This window comes from Anticarsia gemmatalis, chromosome 4, assembly GCF_050436995.1.
Source record: "Anticarsia gemmatalis isolate Benzon Research Colony breed Stoneville strain chromosome 4, ilAntGemm2 primary, whole genome shotgun sequence".
NCBI lineage: Eukaryota > Metazoa > Arthropoda > Insecta > Lepidoptera > Erebidae > Anticarsia > Anticarsia gemmatalis.
The window spans coordinates 2,670,976-2,697,850 of NC_134748.1; the positions used below are offsets into that span (position 1 = coordinate 2,670,976).

At 35.1% G+C, this 26,875-nt stretch overlaps 3 protein-coding genes across 5 annotated transcripts; all 3 read left to right on the plus strand.

The window, feature by feature from the left end:
* Window positions 1-706: 706 nt before the first annotated feature.
* On the plus strand, window positions 707-12,934 carry LOC142972216 (CD63 antigen-like). Its single transcript, XM_076113111.1, has 5 exons — window positions 707-911; window positions 8,556-8,744; window positions 9,973-10,143; window positions 11,406-11,663; window positions 12,116-12,934. The coding sequence occupies exons 1-5, from the start codon at window positions 837-839 to the stop codon at window positions 12,296-12,298; spliced, it is 876 nt and encodes a 291-aa protein (XP_075969226.1). The 5' UTR covers window positions 707-836; the 3' UTR covers window positions 12,299-12,934.
* A 2,975-nt stretch (window positions 12,935-15,909) lies between these two features.
* Window positions 15,910-20,973, plus strand: LOC142972217 (23 kDa integral membrane protein-like). The gene is made up of 5 exons (XM_076113112.1): window positions 15,910-16,144; window positions 18,398-18,598; window positions 18,875-19,036; window positions 19,739-19,996; window positions 20,300-20,973. The coding sequence occupies exons 1-5, from the start codon at window positions 16,040-16,042 to the stop codon at window positions 20,477-20,479; spliced, it is 906 nt and encodes a 301-aa protein (XP_075969227.1). The 5' UTR covers window positions 15,910-16,039; the 3' UTR covers window positions 20,480-20,973.
* A 375-nt stretch (window positions 20,974-21,348) lies between these two features.
* LOC142972219 (uncharacterized) lies at window positions 21,349-25,452 on the plus strand. Of its 3 annotated transcripts, XR_012959445.1 has the most exons (6): window positions 21,349-21,474; window positions 22,378-22,575; window positions 23,225-23,386; window positions 24,201-24,455; window positions 24,567-24,725; window positions 25,292-25,452. XR_012959445.1 is itself a non-coding variant. In XM_076113114.1 (5 exons), the coding sequence occupies exons 1-5, from the start codon at window positions 21,382-21,384 to the stop codon at window positions 25,418-25,420; spliced, it is 837 nt and encodes a 278-aa protein (XP_075969229.1). In that variant the 5' UTR covers window positions 21,349-21,381; the 3' UTR covers window positions 25,421-25,452. The 3 variants fall into 3 exon arrangements, 2 of the variants coding, with proteins under 2 accessions (XP_075969229.1, XP_075969230.1); XM_076113114.1 differs by lacking the exon at window positions 24,567-24,725; XM_076113115.1 differs by lacking the exons at window positions 23,225-23,386; window positions 24,567-24,725.
* The last annotated feature ends 1,423 nt before the right edge of the window (window positions 25,453-26,875 follow it).

Here is a 26,875-nt window from a genome sequence, read left to right on the forward strand (position 1 = left end):
ATCTGTGAATGTAAGATAAAATAGTGTTGTTTTGACAGGCATTTTGTTTTGTATATTTGCTGCAGATATCTACCGTGTGGGAATCAAACCTGCAACAGACGGTGCAATGGCGCTGGAAGATGATTATCATTTACCTAGAAAGTTATATTTTAAGCTAAATTTTAAATAGGAATATAAAAAAAAACAAGCTAGCCATTATTGTAATTTGTTTGCATGTGGAATTACATCTTGTTTTTACAAAACACGGCTGTATTTTTATAATAGTACCTAATAACTATCTACCTTTGTCATAGTTAATTATTTAAAGTGCCCGACCTCTTGCCAGTCACATAACGCGATGAGACCTTGGAAAACTAAAGAGTTTTCCTCATGACATCGCGGTGAGATCGATAAAAATATTACAACCATAATCATTTAACATATGCATACACCTACGGAATTATTACAATTCTGAAAAAAAAAACACTTAAAAAATATGTTAGAATAAGAAAAAAACAAAAGCAATAGCCTTCTATTTTGAAAAAAAAAATGTTTAAAACTTAAATTTCAATGACAAAAGTTAATGCAAACACACATATGTATTCAACTCGGTATCACTCAAGCATTTGACAATTATGGCGTACTATTTACCATCGCATTAGCAAACTAAAAACAAACTCAAAGCTTATTGGCTGAAAGAAAATTGACGTGTTTTCCTTGCCGCTGAATAATACGAGCAGTCATAGCCAGACACACACAGTGAGCGTTGCTTATCAAGTGATAACAAATTACGAAAAAAACTCAGTATCGTGTGGATTATTGAAGAAGTAACATTACCAGTGCTGTGTTTCACAAAAATGACGCAGAACAATCTAGAAGTAGGAATGAAGTGCATAAAATATATGCTGTTGTGTATCACGGCCATTTTCGTGGTAAGTTATTATATAAAATGGTGTATTGCGACAAATGAATACACGAATTAAATGCGACATATTTTTTGCGCACACTTTGTTATCTATGCCTTTTTCGTTCGTCACTTGATTGTCTATAGAATATTGGGGTCGAATTTGAATTGGGAATTATCAGTTTGGAGTTTGTTTTTTTATTACTTTTATTTTTTAATGTTTAAAAAAGTTACAAAGGAATATTGTTGTACATTATGATAACTAATCGATTTAAGTGCTTGATGACTTCATTCTTGATAAGTAAATCGATTAGGTACAAAACAAATGGCCAAAAAATTGCTTTACCGTAGTCAAATATTTGCATAACAATACAAATGGAAAAGAACGCTTATTTGCGATTTTTACCTATTCAAACTGGTGATAATATTCCAAAGTGTTGTAATTAACGGTTGAATGATAACGTTGAAGGCTAATTATCATTGTGGCAGCCATACGGCAATTGCCGCGATATTGTCTATCTATACAATACATATATACATACATGTACTTATACAATATAACACAGGTAACGAAGCATTTAAGCCGCTTATCTTCCACCATTTTTATAAGCTGGTTACATTTTTGAGGTATCGTAAGGCTTTTCACTGTCGTATGTGTTTTCCACGACTTGAATGTTCTCGATTGTTTATTTTATTAGTTTACATTGTAAAACAATGGAAAATAAGTAAAATACCGTTTATAATATGGTATTGTGTTGTAAATCAAACGTTTAAGTGTTTATATTTTAAATAAGTACTTCTATACATCTATTATACTTCTATTCTACATCTTGTTATAACGCTTCTCCTTCAAAATTCTTATAGCCAATGTACTTTTCCGGGATATATCCTGTCCTCTATAACGCTGCCAAATCTTATCGAAATCGGTTAAGCCGTTTTGTCATGAAAGAGGAACAAAATATTAGCATAGAACAAGTTATGTTTGTTTACCAAATAAAACATGTAATAAACCTTTTATCGATTGGAATATCAGTTCTTTGTTGACGTTAGAAAGGTAGTAAGTACCTTTTCCATTGAGTGGTTGTAACACTTGTGCAATATTACGATAATATAACTATACAATGAAACATCTAGGTACTTACCTATAATAATTAGGTATATTGTTATACATATAAAGGAAAATATTATGAAAGTGACACGTCATACTTTACTTACCAAAGGTACTAGTAATATAAATGTATGTGTGATTGTTTTTCCTTATGTCACGTGTAACAGATGTACCGTTTGCGATGTTTGACAAGTTGGTGGAATCTGGTAGATTATGCCCTGGAGAATGACATTTGTAAAACATTTTTTACTGACAGAGACACGGGCATAAGCCAAAATTTTCTGATTAGGTACTAATATTTATAAATGCAAAAGTTTGTAAGGATGTATATGAATTTAATTGTTAATATTTCACGTTAAAACTACAAAAGAGATTTCGATACAACGAAGCATGAATGTAGTGTAAGACTTGATGTCAACACACTGACTAATTTTCCCAAAAAAATATTTTTCCTTTTACCCCAATCGCAACAGAGGCGAAGGTAAGCTAATATAAAAAATACAATATGCTTCAAGTGATAGAATGACTAATTCCATATATACACGTTTTTGGGGAAACACGGGTGTTAAATTTTAATCACTTCTTAATGATTGGTCGTAGACTAACCTAATGATTATTGCTCACAGAATAAAGGGAAATTTGTTATCATTAAACGAATTACTTAAATAATTCAACGTTAATTATTCTAATCGACGCTGTACATGAAGCTGACAGTTGGTCTAGAAAATAGTGAAAGTTTTCTAATAGAAAAAACATTATTGAAATTATTCTAAAATTTCTTGATAACTGAACTAGCTAGTAAAAAAATATAATATAACGAATATTTTTTGGACGTCCATGGATACTATCAATGACTTTCTGTGATTATAACTGGCTGTAAGTAGCTAAAACTATACTACCCACGAAAGGTTTCCCGGGATATTAAGTATCTTAGGTCTATATACGTTCCAAATTCCATCTCAATACTTTCAGTAGTTTCATATATTCTCATAATTCTTTATTTACAACGACAATGGTAGGATGACAACCTCATCAAATGGATCATTAAGACTGGATGTCAGAGGCAAGGCCGCCATTACATTGTTTTCAATCGCTCATCAATGTTATTGATTCTGTACTATTTATACATTGTATACTTCACATAGGCGTGTATACTATTATAGGCCTTACGTAATACACTTAGCACCTGTAATTGCGTCATGTTTGTAAAACTGGACTGCGGTCAGCTATTTGTTGACGTTTTTAAACTATTGTAAGTCGTAAGAAAATACTCTAATTGTAATAGAGTACGCGTCAAATAACTTTGTGCATCTGAAAATATTAGCAAGGCTCTGTAAAGAAGACAAAACAATAAAAATAAGTGTCTAGAATAACGGTAGCGTTTTTTCTTCGTCTCTTGCTGCAGCTTCTCGTTGCTATTTCAGACTTTTAAAGTTATTACGTTCATATTATACGATTTAAAGGAGTGCTAAATGTGTTTAGAATAAAAAGGTACAATATCTATTAATATTTCCTGACATTTCGGCCATATATTAAGGCTTTCGTCACAGGAGCACTCAGTCTTTCAGTTTTCGTAGCGACTGAAAGACAAGCGTTTATCAAGATTGATGTTGCTGATTCATTTCATTGTTTATTCTTATATTTATTATGTAAATAAAGCAAGCGAGGTATTTTTAATAATTTAAGTTAAGTTACAAAAGATTTTGTTTGAGGATAGTTCACTTTAAAAGTGGTGATTTTAACCTTGCAACGAGATATAAAAGAAACCTTATTTTTGATTGTTGTTTTCTTAATATCTTTTTCCTTGATACTAAAAGGAAATGTCACTATATTTATTTCGAAATCAACTTTTTATCCAGTTATATTTCAACGGTATATTTTTTGTGATTTATATAAAAAAGCAATAAGTTATTAAGGTAAACCTCTTGAACAAATAATTATGTTAGCCGTCCAATAAAAAAATAATATATTTCCAATCTTATTGTTTACGTACCTATTTCGATCCCTTTATTCAAATGTATATTTTTATATGTAGGAGATTAATTTATAGGGAAAAAATAAATTAAATCTTATCAAATGTTAAATATTTTTTTCCTTATTACTTTTTTATAATTTATTTCGTATAATTATAATAATATATTTTACTTAAAATATTTTTAACAAATTGTAAATATGATTGTATTAAAATTATTTTGAGTAACCTATACTTAGTAAGTATGTTCAGCAATATAATAATGTGCTTAACGAGGAAAAAACTTCTTAAATAAACAGTTGTCGTATCCTTGTATGCATTTATTATAATTAATTCTGTCTTCCAAGACCTCATTTAAGTAATCTTTGAGGAAAATTCCAACAAATGGCTTCACAATTTTGCAATAAGACGATTAGCCAATAACAAATACGTAATTAATTAATTTGTACTAACAATTAACAGGTTTAGCTTAAGACAAATACGCACATTTTTATTTTATACTACTACTACTAATCGTATGGTTAGTGGTCAACCTAGTGTCAAAGTTGTTTAAACCACCCGAAAGGCCTTTGACGTGGCTTAACGACTGTTATCTTAAACAACAACCGGGACCGACTTTTTACGTGCCCTCCGAAGCACGGAGACGCCCAGTTCAAATACCACTATGCGGTCACCCATCTATGGAATGACCGCGCCAAGGTTTGCTTATCTTCCAGATCATTTAGAGAATCGAATACTTATCAAAAATAAATTACTCTACATTTATAAGTTAAGTTATATTTGCAGACATCAGGTGTCTTCGTGTTTCAAGTCAAAACTGATTTATTTCTTTATTTGTGATACAAATGTTTAGAGTACAAAAATACATAGATCAAATCACGCTTGTTTTATCCTAAGGTGTATGAAATTACACACGCGTTTCGTCACTTCACGTTAGCCTCATAAAATAGAAGGTGAGTCTATCGCCATGAGAACGTTACCTAGCTCCGTACTACTATTGAGAAATATTAGGTCCGGGAAAAAGTCTTTTCGCATTATAGTATGTATGAACTTGTAATAAAATCTTTGCTCTACACAAAATAGCTCGACATTTGGGTACCTCACGAGCTCACCGAAAGGAACCTAATGAAACGTGTACTCATTTGTGATTCTTGAAGCCTAAGAGATTTTATTACAAGTTCATACATACTATAATGCGAAAAGACTTTTCTTCCGACCTAATATTCTGGAGTAAATACACAATACTCTAGTTTATTTTATTTATAACATTCAGTCTTGAATATAAATCTAAGTAAATCTGATTATTAATATAACCTAACCTTGGGTAATTTGTCACTGTTACAGTAATTACTTACTTTATGAAGTTCTTTAGTAAATTTACCTACATTTACATATTTTACTTTACATTTTAAACACACAAACTGAACCGAGCCGCCATTAAATATTTCATATTTTTTTTTGTAATAAATGGAGCCTCTTCAATAGCGTGACCATACTTATACATTCTGAGTTGCTCCTGAGTTAAATTGTGGGTACTGTCTGTTATTTTCTTAAAATTCTGACAACCAGTCTTCCGAGGGGTATCTGGTTACCCAGGTAACTGGCGTGTCGAGGTACGACAAGCAGTGGCTCCATGTAAAATACTGTACTCAACAGCATCCTGAGAGACTGGAAGCCGACTCCAATGCCGTTAGAAGAAAGGCTTGGCTGCTGTAAAATATTAGCAGAAACTGTCTACAAGAAGATATTTTTTGAGCGGAATATTTTGCCAATGGAATTTTTTGTTAAGCGTTGATAACGTTAATAATAAACATGTATTAATAGGTAAAACATTTTGACGTCTAAATTAAAAATAATATAAACAATGATAATAATATATTAATGATGTAGGTACCTAAAGTAAAAATATAGGTTGGCAACATGATGGCCAATGACTTATAATCATTTTTTGCAGGGATGCCAACATAATCACTATTATTCACATTATTTTTATAACAAAGCCCCTTCTTCGTGTCTGTCTGTCTGTTCGTGACAAACACAAAATCTGCTGAACGATTTTTCAAGCGATTATCACCAATATATATACTCGTAGTGCTATATAAATCGTTGTTTAAGATTTTCAATCACATTTCTTTTTGTGAAAATTATAATTGTTAACAGCTCCGAAAATAATAGTTATATGTAATTATCATCTTCAGGCTCATTTCAGACTATAACTGGTAGAGATGTTTTATAAACACAATGCTTTTATTTATGTTACATTTTGAGTAAATATTGGAGTAATAAGATGTAGAACATACTAAAAATAGCTGCCATGGATCACATGGCTACTTTTTAAATACCTATACAAATGTGAAAGCGACTTTTACAATAGGTACCAACCCTGTAGTCCACTATCGATTTGCACCACGGCTCATATGTCAAGGCCCGACCTTAACTGACCGTTTCGGACGATTATAATCGATACCAGTTTCAACTAACCACTTACATTGTTTTAACTGGTGCAAAATCGTTTATAAAACTGTTTAGTTATGTTTTTTATGTGTTTATTTTATACAAGTTTCTGACTGCGGCTTTGACCGCGTGAAAAAAAAATTACGGGGTATAAAATATCCTGTGTGTTAATCTAGGCTATAAACTATCTGCGTACATAGTAACAAAATTCGTTCAGTATAGTTTTACATGAAAGAGTAGCGAACTAACATAAATATTTGCAATTTGAGTAGGGTAGTGTAAGTATAGGATATTAAGGGCTAGTTTAACAGCCAAATTTATTTGTATTTGCTTTATTTGCTTATATTTAAAAAAGACAACTCTCGCACTAAGAATTGCTCTTGTGTCGCGGGGACTTTACAAACATACAAACAACGGACACAAAGTAGGTACAAATAATTGTTTCGGGCCCCCGTAACAATTATTTGTGCGATCGCACAAATAATTTTCCGAGTGGGAATCGAACCCGAAAACAACTGTCAAAATGTTATCCGGTTAATAATCAATAGCGATTGTGAACCCAGCTTATAATTTATTTTACTTAACGATCAGACTACTCCATGAATATTAAAAATAAATCGCATGCTTTGCTTATGGAAAAGTGAAGTGTAAAATGGCGTCGTAGTTTTATTTTTTGTAATATCGATTTTACTATAACAGTTTTACGACTTTTCCGTGATAGCTATCATTGTGTGCATGAAAGCTTGTTGATATGATATTATAAAAACTGCTGAAGTATTAAAGTTATTTATATTGGTGAAAAAATCTATACTATGTACTATAATATTATAAAGTTGAAGAGTTTGTTTGTTTGTTTGAACGCGCTAATCTCAGGAACTACTAGTCCGTTTTGAAAAAATATTTCAGTGTTAGATAGTCCATTTATCGAGGAAGGCTATAGGTTATATATCATGCCGCTACGATCAATAGGAGCAGATAAGCAATAAAAAATGTTACAAAAACGGGGATAGTTTTGATCTATTCTCTCTTATGTAACGCAAGCGAAGTTGCGCGGGTCAGCTAGTAACTTATAAACGTTATTCTTATAATTAATTTCCAAGAGCCGTTCCTTGATCTCTGTCTAACTCCATAGAAGCAAGGCGTGATTTTCTGTATTATGGATAAGTGAAGAGTGTTAGCAATATTCTTCTTTTCTGTTGTGAAAACAGCCTAACATACTCTTCATATGAATTGAAGCAAGCAATCAATTATACCAACACATCGCTGTTATTGTTTTTGTAGAAAACCAATATAATATGCTAAGAGCTCTCTATGACACTGAAGAAAATTGATGAGTGCCCTTCCTACTCCTTTGGGAAATTCCACATTTCATACTATACCTTGAACTAGGGTTATAGCTGTATCTATTCGGCCTTCTATATAGTGCTAGAAATATGATACCATCTGAACGTAAACTCTAAAGAAATGCTTAAAATTTGTATGAATCGTCTATTAAAAAGTTACATTACGGGTTGGGTTTTAAGACTTATTTACGCAATTATTTTTTTTTAATTTTAAGGGGTTTAGTTGAAAGCATTTCGTTTAAACAAGTGAAACTCTTTGTTTTGCTAGATACATCTGTTATACTAGAGCAGTTGATTTATCCTTTCAGAAAAACTGGTACTTATGTAAAACCTCAAGGAAATCACTACTAGGAAAATTATGGGATATTCTAACGCCACAAGCAACTCTATATATTTTCCTTCCCTAATAACAAAGAAGAGTTTTACAATCAATTTTCTATCATTACATCTGTATTTACATCCTTCGAAATTCAATGAAACAGCAACAATGTTCTGCGAAGTACTCATCAGCTTGAAACTGCAGTGTTTTAGATCTTTACTAGTACTTTGCTATTAAAAATCATATATTATTACTAGTAGAGCCCGGAGGTTGCTAACGTTCTCGGTGTATGGCAATAACAGCCCCCTATTACATGGCACTGACATTGTAAATGGCAAAGCGCGAGTGTATTTTGTATACCACTGCCTACACATTCGGGCAAGAATTTGCGACTAGCTCGGAAAATTCACAAAGAATACTAATTTAAACAAAATTTTACGACTTCGGCTTCAAGTAGCATCCATTTTGTTTCCCAGCTCACATCAGCGCTGATAATCTCCGTGGGTACGACGATATACGCGATCTACCACGATGTCTCTTTCTTCTTGGACGACTACTTCTTCTCGCCGGCCACCTTCGTCATCGTCATCGGCATCATCATGCTGTTCGTCAGCCTGTTCGGATGCATCGGCGCCTTGAAGGAGAGCACCTGCCTTGTTAACATCGTAAGTAGAATTGAATTACTCTCATTACAAACTTGCGAACTACGTCACATCACTCTATGTCACATAAATTTGACGGTGACGTATTTTGCACGTTTGTAATAAGCTACTGTATAGAAAATATAAAACTAGCTGCCTGACATGCCGCGAAATAATTGACAACTAGAAAAAATAGTGACTGAGTGATGGACACGTCAGAACTTCAGGCTTGCTTCAAATGTATTGTAGAGACTTTTGTTTCAAGATGGTTGCTAAGCAGTCGAAAAAATACGACTTTAAAATATTTTTTATTTAATACTGTGTTATTGGCGGAATAAGGCATAAAGCCAAAGCTAAAAAAAAATGCTGTAAGTTATTAGCATAGACTTCAGAGTAATACTTCAATGAAGACATGCTTCGGTAGTCTTTTAAAAGAGCTTGATTATAGTATCGACTTGCCTTCCACTAAGTAGTCTCAAAGAAGTCTTTCTTCCTTCAGATTTCCTTTATTTAAATGTATATTTATCGTATTTATGTAATAAATCGATGCTGCCTATCCTGGATCCTTTAAGTTGCGTACTATAAACTCTAAGGGACTGTGTAATGGCAGTTCCCTCGGTGTTTGCCTTTTATTCCACAATCGAAGGGCTTTTTATTCGATCAGAGCTACGTGGCAGAGTAGGAACTCTCTGTAAAACTCTATTCCCTGCAAGAAAAGATAACTGGACACTTCTCCACTTACATGAAATATTCATAGAATATGAAAACAAAATTGCTCGTTAACTAAATTGATTCCCTTAATAATTTTCACTAGATTACCCTCCAGTTAGCGATTGAACCCAATTCAATTATGAGAAGTGCTTGTTAATGTAAAGACAGCAAGTTATGATAACAACGAAGAGAATTAAATAGACCTTCTTTGTGACGATAAAAGAGGTCTGGTATTATGGATCGAAGTTGTCGTAAATTCTATTGGAAAATCCCGGATAAAAGTGGCAGAAAACTAGAATTAGGTACTAGTGTAAACATTCACAGTGGGTACAAAGAATTATGATAATAAAAAATTTGTAAATGTAGGCAACTCATTTCTGTCCAACTGCTGGGATACGAGAGAAGGGTTAGGCCTTGAATCCACTTAAGTCCAATTGCGGGTTGTGGACTTAAAAAAGAGTATTAACGTTATATGAATCCTTGAAACGGAGATCTTATTTTACGAATCGAAAAATGTATCAATTCTGTTTTCAATTCGCAGTTTGCAGTAATCCTGAGCGTAGTGTTCATTCTGGAGATAGCCGCGGCCATCGCTGCTTACAGTCTGCGTAACCAGGTCACCGACATGTTGGACGAGAAGTTGAGGACCACGCTGCCTATCTACTACGAGAATAAGGAGGTTGAAGGCGCTTTCGACTTCATTCAGAGCAGGGTGAGTGTTATTTAATTAATCTTTATAATATTTAACGTATGTAAAATCATGTTGTTTTTTAAGGTATCTAAATTTCCCTTTTTACTCATCTGGGGTATAATCTATGACCCTATCAATTACAATATTGATGATTGATTATTTCGCTTAATCATATGATATTTATTCAGGTAACCAAGTCGCTAACTAGTAACGACTTGGTTACGAAGTTGTGGATTTGAATTGGTAGACCTCTCACAAAGAACCTTGATTGGTGTTTGGCTAGGTGTTCATGTCATTATTCAACATAAATTATTATTTACTGATATTTTACTAAATACCGCTGGCTGTCAGGGTATTCTGAGTCTAAAGCAGGAAACTATTGTATTTGTGGTAGATAATAACCAGTGACCACACACAAATAAGGAAAGTCACTATAAATGGAGCGTTGAATATTTTCCGCCATGTTAATATTTATTAATTATAAGGTAAATTGTATAAAATAATATCGTGATTCGTACTAATATTATAAAAATTGGCGAGTGATTGTTAGTTTGCTTTTCGTTTACTTCAAAACGGATTTAGACTATGAAAGGTGACACCACGCCGCTAGAGACGTAGGCTTTATTCCAACTCAAAACAAATATTGGTGTGATGCACACAATATAGTTGTTTCAAGTCTGTATGTAGTGTACTATTTGGATGTAATTGTAAAGTTCGTAAAAGAAAATATCTAGGAAATCTATATTGTAATTTATTTCCACAAAAAAAACGACACAGGGATTAGTTAGTGATGTCATCAAAAGCTTTTAAGGTATTAAACTGTATATAAGTAGGTAGTGGCTGTGTGTGTGTGACATTGTTACACACAATGACTAAGTACGTTATCAGTGTGTACTCAATCGTTATCATGTACCTATTTCATGAACAGGAACTTGTTATAAATTAATCAAACTTGTATTTTAGACAATACAAAAAGAGGAGAGTTATAATTGCGCAGCCAGATCTGATAATATATTATTATATTTTGTAAAGGCAAGTTCATTTTCTTCATCGTAATGAAACATTAATTTTAAAAATGATTTATCATTGTAAAACACAGCAATAAATAAATTAACCTGAGTTCGTTGGCCTTCATAAAAATAAGGATTTAAAAATATATATATATCAGGCATTTTGCGCAACCTCAACAAAACCACAAAAATACGTTCCAACTTTTACTTTTAAAAAATAATATACAAATACCAAAGACAATCACTTCAACCTTTTTTTTTCTATATTTGCAGTTGAACTGCTGCGGTGTGGACAGCTATATGGACTGGGGCAACGTGGCTCCCCCCTCAACCGTCTCCGGCATTTCCATCAGCAACATCACCGTGCCCAACTCCTGCTGCGCAGAGACCCAGTATCAGACCGTAGGGGACATAGAGATCGAAGAGTGTGTCAAGCTGTACGCTAACGGCTGCCTGCCTAGAGTGTTCTACCTGGTGTACCAGAGCGCTGGACTGCTCGGCGCCGGAGCTATGACTATTGCCTTCATCCAGGTATGAAAAATTATTTATTGCTATCCCTTTGCTCGGTCTATTTTCGTATTCAAGGAGGAGGTAGGTCTTCCGTGGCCTATCGCGGGTTGGGGTCTGTTCTAAGAAACTGTCAGGTTTGCACAGTTCTATCAATAGGTTTTCTTACACATTATGTGTCTTAATACCTGTTTTTAATTGATTTGCGACCGAGCAAGAGTAACTTTTAAGTTTCGATGTTTGTTTTAAATGGTTTGTCATGTCTATAATTAGTAACCCGGATAAAGTGAGATCGCAGGTTCTTGATAGCATTATTATTGTATCCAGACGTTCTAGAATCCTTACAGATAAGATAACAAGAGGCTTTGAGTAACCCTTAAAATATTCGTTTATTTCACGTAGACACAAAAATAGCGTGATATCCACTTGTGTTATCGACTTCAATGTAAATATTCATTTATCTTATCGTTTTTCAGATAATCGGCATTGTGTTTTCGTTCTCGCTGGCCAGCTCTATTCGTAAAGCCAAATCCGAGCGCGAACGCAGACGGTGGGAGATCCAGGAACGAATGATTAACGCCTACACCTCACTCAACCCGACCGATGAGAAAAAAGCACCCGTTGTCTATGTCCCCTTCCACGGACAAACCACTGCTTAAACAAAATGGACAACATCTTGATCTTGAAAATGTTTTTAAATATTACTTAGGTTTTGTAACCAGTATTAGTGCCTAGCAAACACTGGAGTCAATTGTAGGAATAACGATTTTTAAACATTTGCGAGATCAAGTTTCTGCTTCTGTTATCTATAGATGTTAATTTAAGGAAATATTAAAGTTATCCGTTTTGTTAAGATGTGAATCACGCCAAAGACTTTGTTGGCTCAAAGCATATCATTGTTTTACCAAGAACGTGAGGTCCATAGTTTCCTTTGAGTATTGGGTGGGACCAAAAAGGGTTGAGAAATAGGCATAGTTATTTGGTACAGATTGTAATTTAAGTAATTTTAACGTGATTATTGTGATTTAGATTGTGAAATTAAATTCTTCAACATTCCTTGTCTTAGATAAGTATGAAATTCTTCAGGATTCTTCTAGATGTCAATATTTTTTACCCGCTCTTGTAGGAAAGGGGTTAAAATTCTTTGTATTAATAATTCGTAACACAATTATATTTTTTAAATACTGTGAAATTGTTAGAAATTACGAAATACTTACTGTTCTTGTCAATGTTTTTAACAATTAAGTATTATTATGAGTATTGCAAAGAAATATTTTTATTTATAATAATAATAATTAAGTTTTTTTATTTAAATTTACCTTGTTCTATCATTTTCAGTAAAATCAATACGGAAAGAAGGAAATTGGAGTTGTTTAGCAACCGATGACGGTGCAATTTTTTTTTCAGCCTCAAATAAAATCCTTTTTGGACTGTTTATAAGTTTTAAGCCTATATGTGTCTGTCTGTCTAAGGCTCTGTAGCGCCTAGACAGGTTTTTTGGAACTCTATGTACTGCGACGTGACTCACATGTACTTAGGATCTGTAACCACGCGGCTAGCCGCTCCCGCGGTAACCGCTCATGCGCAAGGGTGCTTATAACGGAGGTACACGGCTTTCTGTCTTGGTCAATGAAGGGTGTAATTATATATAAATAATTAGGGTGTAATTATATATTAGGGTGTAATTATATATAATAATTTATACATAAGTATAAAATAACCTTACATCCATATCCTTTAAGTCTAGAACAAAGAAAATGCCAGTAATATCACTTAAATGATATTTATCCATAATACTTGTATGTAATGATAAGAGCGATAAGTGATAAGGCTTAAACGATAACCGTATATTACAGCGTCATCAGTGATTTATCACCACTGGCTGTATTTACAGAGAACTTATGATTTATAAATAAATAAATAATAATAATCCGTCTATATCCTTACTAAATTATTGACTAAGATTATAATGTAGACACAGCCGGCGACTTTTCCGCCAATTACAACAATTTTCCCTGAAGAAGAAAAACCTACGCTGCAAAAAAATGGTACTTTATTGATCATGGAATTATAAGAAACTTACCCCCGGTTTCTGTGTACATTTAGCGGTAATTTATCTATTCAATAGCGTTTTTTTATATGAGTTTCAACGCTATTGAATAGATAAACTGCTGACCACGAGATCCCAGGTTCGATGACCAGGTCGGAAAAAGGGTTATTGGTGTGTTTCCAATTATTATTAGACTATTCTCAAAGTAGTATTTCTTCTAAAAGTAGTCGGGAGTTTCGTACCGTTCCAGTATATGGCAATAGGCTCGCACTCGTTAAATCTATACTAATATTATAAAGCTGAAGAGTTTGTTTGTTTGTTTGTTTGTTTGTTTGTTTGTTTGAACGCGCTAATCTCGAGAACTACTGGTCCGATTTGAAAAATTCTTTCAGTGTTAGATAGCCTATTTATCGAGGAAGGCTATATATCATTACGCTACAACCATTAGGAGCGGAGTGGTAACGAAAAATGTTACAAAAACTGGGAAAATTATGACCCATTCTCTCTTACGTGACGCAAGCGAAGTTGCGCGGGTCGGCTAGTACGAAATAAATCGTGGGTGTATTCCATACACCTGTGCCTAAACCTTTGGGTATACATGCGTAATATTATGTATATAAGTATGTATCAAAAGAAACAAGAACATTGAACAAAGTATTATTACTATTTACTCTTCGCTACTGTTATGCTTCGAAGGTGTTTAGCAGACCTCAATAGATAACAACTCTTTATGTAGGAATTAAAAATGTATGTTTAACCATGAGGTAGATGAACTGTAGACGATATAAATACATTAAGAACAATATGAATTGTAATAATAATACTGGGCTACTTGTGATCTCAAAGGTTTAAGAATTGAATCCCGGATTAACTAATTCTTTTTAATTTCTAGTAAGATATTATCAATAGAAGCCCTCAATCAGATAATGTGCCTCGTATTTGGCAATATAGCACATTTACGCGGCATAAGCAATGTTAATTTCGAAAAGTGAATCGGTACATCGGGACTGATTCCCTTTCACATAAAAGCACAATGTTGGAAATATATATGTATACACCTTTTCGTGTAGATATAGATAATTACAATTTGGACATGAACAAAAAACATTCAAAGCATTAATATTTTAAAAAAACATTCGTATTTACATTGAGATTAAATATTTAAATGCTATGGCCAGGGTCATTGTGTACTGCAATCAATATCAGTTTGTAGTTGCTATAGAAACCTACATCAAAACATTAGAAAAGTAAACAATACTAAAAATGTGATTGAAATTCACCTTCATACGAAACAGTTGCTTACCGTCACTACGGGATACGGGGCAATATACTTACTGAAAATATTCTTTAGAAAATACTTACGGATAATATACTGAAATCTGAAATACGTTTGATATTAATATACGGATAATTTACATAATTAAGCATTGTTATATCATTAATGTCCGTAACTACAGGTAAGTGCTGTAATATAATTAAGGAATGGGATTTTTGTGTGTATTATATACTTAATAATCTTCAAACCCGTTTAAAATATGTGTCTAACATTTGAAAGATACATTTCTTTAGTTGGATAAAAGCTAAAATCTATATTAATTAGAGAAAAATAATATTGTAAGTTTGTGTCTAATATGTATAGGAATCAACAAATTTATACAAATACAGTCCCACAGCTGAGCAAGTACCTTCTCCCCGAAAGAGGGTGGGAGAGAGAGGGGTTGGGCAAGGGTTTCCTCCCGGCAGCTGGCCTCGATTCCACCACGCTGACCAAGTGCAGGTGGAGACTTTTCATTCCTTTAAGAACTGTGTTACAGAACTCTTAGGTGCAGGATTGATGATGAAAATATTCTTCACCATTCGAAATGCACATATCAAATGGACAGCTACATACAGATATACATCAAATCACGCCTTTATCCTATAGGGGTAGAGCAGAGACAAACGAACGCCACTTGCTACGATCTTTACAAACTTCCCTTGCCTTTTTCACATCCATAAATCTTGCCATACAGGACAGCCGGTTACAATAATATGTGTATTTTATGACAAGCGAATGCGAGACAAACAGCTAGTCATAAAATACAATGAAACATAAACAATAGTCGTTCGCAATAAAGAAAATCCTTCATCACACGCGCTGTTTGTTCATTAGACACAGATTTGCGTCTCGTGTAATCCGATAACATCAGCCTGAAGTTAGTTGCGAGTGTCGTCATTTACTTGTTGGAAAAAAACTATATCACTTAACACGAATAAAACAATTTGTTATCAGATTGAGCCGGTGTTATCAGGTGTTCGTGGTATAAAGGCATTGAATACGGAATCGTTAAGTCGTTTTTGTGTGTAAAAAATGGCTGCCGAAGTGAATAACCAGAAGATGAAGTTTAAAACGGAAACAGAGTACAATATGAAATCTATTAGATTTCTATTGTTGACCATCACGGCTATGTTTATTGTGAGTATTTCTTTTGTTGTTTATTGAAACACGTAATAATATATAATGTTGTGATACTTGAGAGAGTAATATGATGAAATTTTCAGTATCAAGTACTTTATTATATGACTACTATAACAGATGAGACTATGAGATAATGTAGGTACTTATTTATCTTAATCCTTCGAAGTCACGTATTAAAGGCTATATGTATATCACGTACCTATTAAAGGTTGTGTGGATGACAGTGTTTTTAAATTTATGCAACTTATGGTAATACACCATAGATCGCTCATATTTGAATTGTTATTGCGTTGTTTGAAAATGCATGGAAAGTCCAAATATTTGCAAATAAAAAGGTGAATGTATGAATGAAAAGAAAAAAATTACTGATTAAGCGAATCGACTCTTTGTGACGTTACATGTAAAAAAAAACAACATTTTGTCGTCTATGTAATATGTTGAATCACATAAATTTATAATTTATGTTTTACGAAGATTTTAGAACAATTACATTGATTTTAACGTAAATCGACTATCGCTGTAGTCCGGTAGTAGTAGTAATGGTACGTATGCGACGATAGGCCAAGAAGACTCAGGTTCGTTTTCCATGCTGTGATTTTTTTGTAATTTCTGTTACAATATTTGGATTTTAGTATAGCTAAACGCTTGCCACCTATTAGATAACTAGTCACATCATAGAGTGCATCGCTTCCTAGACCTTCGGGAATAACAAACGTGGTGCTATGAAAAACACAAATACATTTTTTTTGTTATCAAGCACTAATAGATAGGCCCCAAAATGATCAATTATTTGATAACACTAGGTACATCTTTATATAAACTCATATCTTTCCTTTCACCTTTATCAAAATGATTGATGATGACAGAAAAAATATTTTCTTTCGAAACGTTTGCATTTCAAAATGTAATTAAGAACAGCCTGTCAATGTGGTTTTCATCAATTGATAGCACGTCTTATATAAAAACGAAATGAAAATAATTTGAATGACGATATCATAGGCATTATGATTTGTTCAATGTTGTTGCGCACGATCAAGGAGAATGCGCCTTATGAAAATTAATCAAAATATTATTATCATTCATTCGATTTCCTTCTCGCTACTATGGATAAACGGTTAGGTATCGACAACTTTTGTTTGAAAACTTGATCAGTAGCGCGACTGTCTACAGTCGGCTCATACGCAAAAAGAGAATTTGACATTAATTCATATGCAAAAACAGTTCCTACACTGCCCGCTAGAGGAGCTGATTCGATTTTCATACAAAATGTATCCATAGCTAGCCGGTTGTGATAGTGATTGAGAATCGCGCTACAGCACATCTAGTTAGATAACTGTAGTTGTAACAATTATTTGTGCAGTACATTTATAATGACAATCTCGGTACTCGATTGTATCTAGTCCTTACTGAATACGAATACCGAGCATGTATTAAAAAACAATAATGTACTTATGACCGACTAAGAGCAATTTTTGATAAGCGCAAGATTTCACTGATGTAGGATTATACACACGACATTCTAAAGTTGTTTTATACCTTAAAATAAACTATTTTTAATGCCTCCTTGTTCTATATTTATGTTATCAATCAGTATTTTTATTTCTTTACATCTTATCAACAAAATCTGTGTTTGTTTACGTCATGATGAGACAATAAAGATATCTGAAAAACAATAATAAACAAGGGCGTGTTTATTGTAGTTTTTTCATTAAAATGAGTGAAGTTATGATATGCTAATAAATAACTGGCAGTTGGCCGCGGCTTCACCCGGTTAATAAAGTTTTTTTACAAAAAACTATTACAATTTGTACACATTAATCTAAATAATCACTCTATCTATTATATAAAACGCATCAAAATCCGTTGTATACTTTTAAAGAGCATATGCATACGTAGGGACAGACAGCGGGAAAGTGACTTTGTTTTATATTAGATACCCACGCATTGTTTAATTTCCGTGTTAGTTTTAATGACCTAAAAAAATGTAATTAAGTACAACATTGATAAGAAACAAGTATTTACATAGTACACACTATCCAGGTAGTTATTTTACACTAATGCACATGGATAATTGGGAAATTAAATATAGGTTTTACTCGAGGTCAATTCTATAATGATAATAATCTTATCGGTCGGATCGAATTGTCGGCTCGTACCTACTAAATTGGCTCCACAGACAAGGGGATGTGTATAATTTTGACATCCAAAGACGAGAGGTTATTGACTTTTTAATACCGTTTCTTGTCATAGGCCATCGGTCTTCTCATGATAGTGCTTGGGAACAGTGTGTATGCCCACTACCATGACTACACGCACTTCTACGAGAGCGGCAACGTGGGCAGATACGTCACACCTTCAGCGCTGTGCGTGTTCCTCGGGCTGGCGTTACTCATCGTCTCCATGTTTGGATTCTTCGGCAGTCTTAAGAGGAGCACCTGCCTTGTCAATTTGGTGAGTTACTTAAGTAATTTAAGACAACTCCCGCACGAAGAATTGCTCTTGTGCAAAGTATTATCCACGTTTTAAAAAATGGTGATTTATTTGTTTTTTTGTATTGCATTTTTTAAATGAGTCTAAACGCTAATGAATAGATAAACTACCGCTAAATGTTCCTCAGAAACCGGGGATTAGTAGATAAAAATAAATAAAGCCGAGGGGACGCTGTCATCTTTGTGATGACGAAGAACAAATTGAAAAGTAATAACAATTGTGTAACTTGTGTTATAGTACGCGTTTATCCTGTTGCTGGTGTTCATCTTCAAGTTAGTGATCGTATGTTTGGCGTTCACGATGGACAGCGATGCCTTGCTCGACAGTCTCCACATCCCCATCACGAGCATCACTTACGACCCCGAGTTACAGGCCGAACTCGACTTCATACAATCTTCCGTAAGTCATTTAATTGATTTTTTGTTTGAACTTGGACTTCGTTTTTACTGTGGTAACAAGATCCATACCTAATATTATAAATGCGAAAGTAACTTTGTCTGTCTGTCTGTCTGTTACTCAATCACGCCTAAACTACTGAATCTATTTGCATGAAATGTGGTATGGAGATATTTTGATACCCGAGAAAGGACATAGGCTACTTTTTACCCCGGGAAAATGATGCATAATGGGAAAATTAAGGTGGCGGACGAAGTCGCGGGTAAAAGCTAGTAACTATATAAACATATTTATAAACATCTAAATACATACTTTTGTAGATAAATTAACAAGCAGGCTCAGAATAGATACTGCTCATCACATAAATATTTGTCCCGGGCGGTATATCAACGTACTACACACAACGCTACGGCTATTGCGGCCAGGTGACTGCGCTAAACGTTCAGTTAAACACATATGTTATAAATTGGGATACCATAATAGTATACCTTTATTCGGATAGACGCATTTCCTAGAAAAAAGAAGCGGGTTGTGTAGTGATAATAGTGATAACCATCCATTTGATACTTGAATAGAGAAGCTCTGGGATCTAACACACACTATAGTACTGCCCACTTGCATCTAGCCTCCTCACCATACCAGATTGGCATTCATTACCGTGTAATATTTTAACTAATCAATATTTTAACCATTTTTTATCATTAGCTGGGATGCTGCGGCGCTAAAGATTATAAAGACTACATAGGGGTTGAGTTCCCGAGCAACATGTCTACCACAGTCGTGTCCAAGCTTGTCGATGGTGAAGTGGCGACCATAGAGCTGCCGGCGAGCTGCTGCGTCAACGCCGACCAGGAGTTCTGCACCAAAATGTGGTCAATGGGATGTAAAGACGCTCTCGTCAATGTAATGGTGCAAAATTCCATTGTCATCGGTGTTCTTGGTGTTTCTGTAATGTTTATTAATGTAAGTATACATTTCTAAATAGTAAAAGTATTATTGTTATAATACTACCCGTACAGTAAAGTAAGCCTATATAGTTTATTAAAAGTGTCGAAGTGTGTGCGCAATCAAGTACCTACACTTGCTATTCTTTGACTCTCATAAGTCTCATAGACCTAAGCTACATGGTCTTCGAGGCTTGGAGGTCTGCAATCTCGCCATCCTAACGGCAATCATTTATAATCATGACAAAAACCTTCAAGGACAACTTTTTAGCGCGTCTCAAGATTTAAAAAACATTGATGATATTTTATTTATATTTTACAGTTACTGGGAATCATATTTGCGTTGCTGCTGGCTCGTTGCATCCGTAAGATGAAAAGTGAGAAGGCGCTAATGGCCTGGAAGATCAAGGAGCAGATGATCATGGCGCGGCAGGCTGAGGAGATGAACAAAACTGATGCCAACCATGTGTACATAGATCATCAAGCCACTAGCTTGGCTTAAGTAATTTGTTCAGGAAATTAGGCGCATCCATTTATTGCCTAAGGTAATGTATGAGGGGAAAGAATTGACCGTGTCATAATACTTGAGTAAATCATAAAAAAATCCAAATTGTAGTACCTATCTTAAGAAATCAAAAGTGCTAAAATATATTTATTTGGATAATAAATAATTTAAAAATGTTATTATTTACAACCGAGCTATTGTCTTACCTAGGTAATAAAGAAAAAACTGTTTTACGTTATAAATGGATGGATGGCCTTAATTTATTTATATTATGATATCGCTTCTTTTATTCTAATTCGAAAAACTGTAATTTTGATGTAAGTAATAGAATTTATAGGGACCAGACACGCTAAAACTATTAATATTTTTTTGCTTAAACATAGCGAGAATATTTTATACGTATTGTTATATTATATTTTATTTTATAAACGATGTGTTTATCTTATTATCTGTATAATATACTTGGTCAATTGTAAATAAACGCAATTAAATACCAAAATCATATTTTTGTTTTTTAAGCAGGCCCGTTTACAAGATGTATGGATGATGACAATGTGAATGAGGCAAGGGAAGTTTGTAAGGATCGTGTACCAAGAGGCATTCTTTGGTAATCACCCCCTTTGGGTAAAATCATGATTTTATATTCTATATAGCCTGTTCCGGATACTCGTAATAGGAAACAGCCATTACGGCATTATCTGATCTTTAAGATAAAATTTTTATTTTTAACCAAAAACCTGTCATACTTATTTGGTTAGTTTCGGGGGCACCCCCGGATATCTAGTACCTAATCTATATCTATCTTATCATCACCCTCGTTATATAACCAATGTTATACGAAATAATCGCAACATTAAGTATTTGAGATAGGAGCCGATAAGTCGTAGTTTTTGACAAAAATGAGTGCTAAGGAAAACAACACGAAATACGATATAAAGAAAAGTACAATTAACAATCGGTGTATTTATGTTATGTTAATGACATTAACTCTTGTAAGTATATATATAACGTCACGCATATACCTAATACTCGGAGGTGAATGCAGTTGTGTACTTACGTCTTTGACTCAGTTATCTGTTCAATAGCGTTAAAAGTCATATAAAAAAACGCTATTGAATAGATAAACTACCGCTAAATGTACTCAGTAACCGGGGGTAATTGTTGGGTAATTGATCTATTTTGTCCTAACTTATAGGACTCTTTTGATATTCTTGATCCCATGTTATAGGAGGCCGTTGAATATTCCGAGAAAGTTACCAATCTACGGACTACTTAATTGACAATTTTGTAAAGGCAGTTAGGAAAATTTAATAGCACTATGCACGACCCGCTAATCGAATCCGAGACCTCGTAACATATAGTGAAAATATTAAGTCTCCGCTGCTTGTAAGTATGGAAGTGCATTTACCATGTGCGTTGTATTGATTATGAAGTATGATATTATCTATACTATCTATACTAATATTATAAAGCTGAAGAGTTTGTTTGTTTGTTTGAACGCGCTAATCTCAGGAACTACTGGTCCGATTTGAAAAATTCTTTCAGTGTTAGATAGTCCAATTATCGAGGAAGGTTATAGGCTATATCATCACGCTTCGACCAAATAGGAGCAGAGTACCAGTAGAAAATGTTACAAAAACGGGGAAAATCTTGATTCTCTCTTATGTGACGCAAGGGAAGTTGCGCGGGTCAGCTAGTTATCTATAATTTTGCTGCTTACATTTACCGTAACATAATATACCCTGACTAGTGTGGCCTGACACGATGTTCCGCGACACTTACTTCGGCAAGTTCGACGTAGTTGTTGAGGAACATGTTCCGCAACTTGTTGCACCTCTTGTCCCCGGCATTTGTTGAATTTCATACTTATTAGAACGTTTCGTTTCGTGTTTCAGGTGATTGCTTCGTATGCCATACGGTTAGGTTACAACGCCGATCAGTATTACCGAAAATACGCAATCTTTGTAAATGATCCTATTACATCGGATGCGAACTCAGCGTGTTTAAGCATAGTTGTAGGAGTTCTGTTACTACTTGGTTCTATCATAGGAATCAGAGGTGCTGCGGTGAAAGATGAATTTACCTTGACTACTGTAAGTATATTAGTTTCTACTCACCGCGCCTAGCATTTTAATCACAATTTAAGGCACAAAAGGCTGCCCATCATTTGTACATATTTTGTCAAAGTTTTAGCTTAGCGAAATAAAGCGCTTTTGTATGCCCTTTTAATAAATGATGAAATGATAAAATATATTTTTCTCAGTTTCTACCCTCTTATTAGATGCATCTTTTCAACAGTCAACTATCGGGGGCCGATCGTCTGGGCCGATGAATGTCCAATGCCAATATGCCACAATATAAATCCTACACTGACACTAAAATAGTGCAGCTTAATCTATGCGTACGAGCATCATGCTACGACGCACCTACCGGGTTAGATAGTCATAACACTCATACGTCATAACTACTTAGCTCGCTCCACATGTTGGTCCCAACGCTCGTACCAACGTTGGGCTGCAAACTCGGTGAGGCGTACACACGTTGGCTAATAAACTAGTTCTGTCCCGTCAGATCGCGAGCATTGGCACGAGCCGGCCAACTACCAACGCTCGCCCCGACGCGGCGACGTTGGGACCAATGCCATTTTCTAGTACCACATGTTGGACGAATAGCGTTGGGGCCTATATTAGGGCCAACGTGTGGAGCCGGCGTCATACTTATCAAATTTTCATTTGTTTTCAGAGTATATCCCTTTTACTCATGCCCGCCTTTATGAGTGTGATCGTATGTCCGATAGCTTATACTAGAAACGTTAATTCATTGGAGCAAAACATTCACATCAATTTAGCGAATATCAAGACCGATATCATATTACAGGAACGCGTTGATTATATTCAGAGTACGGTAAGTATTTGATAAAATTAGTTTAAAATGTTCCTCCGAACCGATTTGGCCACTGCACTAGATTTTATTGAAACTAGCCATCTGCGCGGGACGTTTTATAGTGTCCAAGTGTGTGCACAAAACACAGACACAATGTATACCCTCACTTTCAAAGCCCGGTGGCACTAATAACTGACACGACCAGGCGACCGGCGCAGGACCGACGGCTGTACGTGCTCTCCGAGGCCGTAAGGAGTAAGCTCACTTACACGACTCTGCTACCACCCGTCTAATAAAATGTCATTCAAATAAGGGCTGTTAGTCGTGGCCTTGCGGTAGTTTATATGGACAACATAAGTTAGCAGACAGCTCGGTGTCAGCAAGCTTTCCGCCATCGGACTACTCGGTAGTTGACGCCTTGCTGATCACGCGTTGTAAACGGGCTGTCGGCGCGCTGACTGCTAGTAGTCGCCGCGGCGACTGCTTCGGCTGTTCTTTCTTGCACTTCTCTCTTCATCCTCAATTATTGCAGTAGCAACAATTGCTATATCGCGGGTTGTGAATTGGTACATTGTAAAAAATACTAGTTGCTTCAATGGAAACCGATCACGAACTATGTCTGTGGCGAAAAGCGCGATCGGTATCAGTCGACGAGTGGACTGCTGCATGGGCACCAGCTAGCTGTCGGATGAAAAGGCAAAATCATTTTTGATAGAATTAATTATTATAATATCACTTTAAGTGTCCAGCCATTTCGAAGATGTGAGTGTAAATTGTTGGACGCTATTACTCTGGTATTTCCCGGTATCTCCTGCAATATTTCACCATGTTTTAGCTAAGGTGCTGTGGCAGTTCAAATTATACGGATTACATAGATGTGGAATTCCCGAACCAGATGTTTACAAAAGTATTTTCGAAGGTTGTAAGTGGGGAAATAGTGTCTGTCGAGCTGCCGGTCAGTTGCTGCAGCCAGCCAAACAGTGAAGAGTGCTCAATATGGCCCTGGGGTTGTAAGAACATTCTAGCTGATACTATGATACAATATGAAACAGCCATCGGCCAACTGGCGTTACTAGTAATTTTTACATGTGTAAGTAGATTTATTTTAAGTGGATTTGACGTATACCTAAGGTACGTAAAAGTAAGTCTTACACGAAACGATTCAAAGCATACCGATCACACATGACCTGATCGCATTCAGGAGCGGCTGATGAAGACTTGCCGACACAAAGTCCTAGCGATAATCTACTAATCTGGATCGTGGATCACGGGATCGCACATCATGGGATCGAGGATAACGCGAGCACAGGTCATGGGATCGCTGATACGGGATGACAAGATGACCAAGATGGACAGTTTGGTATGCATGAGGCTATTCAAACCCTTTGTTGCGGAATGTAGAATATACTTAAACTGGTTATTAATTAACTATTTTCTGCCCGTGTGACAAGAGTTCCCGGGGTAAAAAGTATCCGATGTGTTAATCCAGATTACCAACGTACCAAATTTCACTAAAATCCGTTCAGTACTTTTTCGTGAAAGACTAACAAATATGTATCCATACACACTATCATTTGAGCCTAGCCTTTCTTCCAAATTATGTTGGAGTCGGCTTCCAGTCTCACCAGATGCAGCTGAATACCAGTATTTTACATGGAGCGACTGCCTCCTATCTGACCTCCACAACCCGGTTACCTAGGTTATAACACGATACTCTTCGGTAAGACTGGTTGGCAGACCTTCCAGCTTCTGACTACTGTTAACGTGCCTTTCGAAACACGGAGGTGCTAAAGAATAACCTCGGCAAGCGTAGCTTAACCTGAGAGATCGATCCGGGCGACTGTTGTTAACTAAGTCACGAGCTCCTCAAATTTTCGTATTTATAATAGAAGGATTAATAATGCAGGTGTTTTTATTACGTTTCAGATATTGAGCAGCGTAGTGGGCGACCGTCTTAGAGAGAAATATTATGTTCGTCCAACTTTCATGCCTGATAAGAAAAGCAATGGACAGGCCAACAAAGGACATATTGATTTCCGTACATGTGTTTATTAATATTTAAGAATTTAAATAAAAAATAAACAGTTGAAGAAGGGTTTTTTTTATATAATATTGTTATTATGCCTCCGCGTAAATAATCTATCAGCTTAACTTTTAATACAAGATTTGTTAGATTTTTCTAATATACCGAGTTTCTGTGGTAAAGCTTAAAAGAACGGTTGCATTGAATCTAACTTGTCTTTTTTTAAGTCGGTTTATAAAGATTATCGGATGTTAGAAGTGCGTCTCGTGCGTTAGTTAATGTATTCGCACACTCTTCATTCATTGGCGGCCATTCGAAACCGAGAGATGGAAGAAATGAGCATAGGCCTTATTTGGGTCATCCACCTGACAATTTTAAGATTTTCTTTTCGAAATTAAAAAAAAAAACGTATTCAATTCAACCGTTCTTTTACGCTTTTTCCAAATAGGCCTCATTAGGATATAGGCCTTATTTGGGTTATCCACCTGGCACCTTATATCAAATGTAGAAATTTACTGAATTCGGGTTTTACAATAAAAATGCACAGTAGGGGTAAATAACGTAAGTAGAGTAGAGTCAAATCTATACTAATATTATAAAGCTGAAGAGTTTGTTTGTTTGTTTGTTTGTTTGAACGCGCTAATCTCAGGAACTACTGGTCCGATTTGTAAAATTCTTTCAGTGTTAGATAGTCCATTTATCGAGGAAGGTTATAGGCTATATATCATCACGCAACTAACAATAGGAGCAGAGTACAGGTGAAAAATGTTACAAAAACGGGGAAAATTTTGACCCATTCTTTCTTATGTGACGCAAGCGAAGTTGCGCGGGTCAGCTAGTAACGTTATAAAGTGCATCTGATAATTTATCTGGCAAATATTGCGAGGTGATAGAACAACAACATACCGACTTGATAAAGAATGATAGAGATTAATATTTCATTGTAAGGTCTCGTCATCACTATCAGTTCAAACAAGTATGTACATGAAAAGTATATTATTCTTACTAGCTGACCCGCGCAACTTCGCTTGCGTCACTGAAGAGAATGGGTCAAAATTTTCCCCGTTTTCGTAACATTTTTCGTTGCTACTCCGCTCCTAATGACCGTAGCGTGATGTTATATAGCCTATAGCCTTCCTCGATAAATAGGCTATCTAACACTGAAAGAATTTTTCAAATCGGACCAGTAGTTCCTGAGATTAGCGCGTTCAAACAAACAAACAAATAAACAAACAAACTCTTCAGCTTTATAATATTAGTATAGATCAGTATAATTCAGGACATAATATTACATATTTCTTAGATAGCATTTTGGCAATAACAAACAACATTACTTTATCACCAAGCAAGGGCCTCCTCCGGGAATGAGGGTGGGATTAGGCCTAGATTGCACTACGCTGGTCAGATGTGGGTTGGGAGACTGTGTATCCATTTAATATTGGTTTTCAAAAAGATCTAATAGATAGTAGAGGATGAACGTTTTCAAT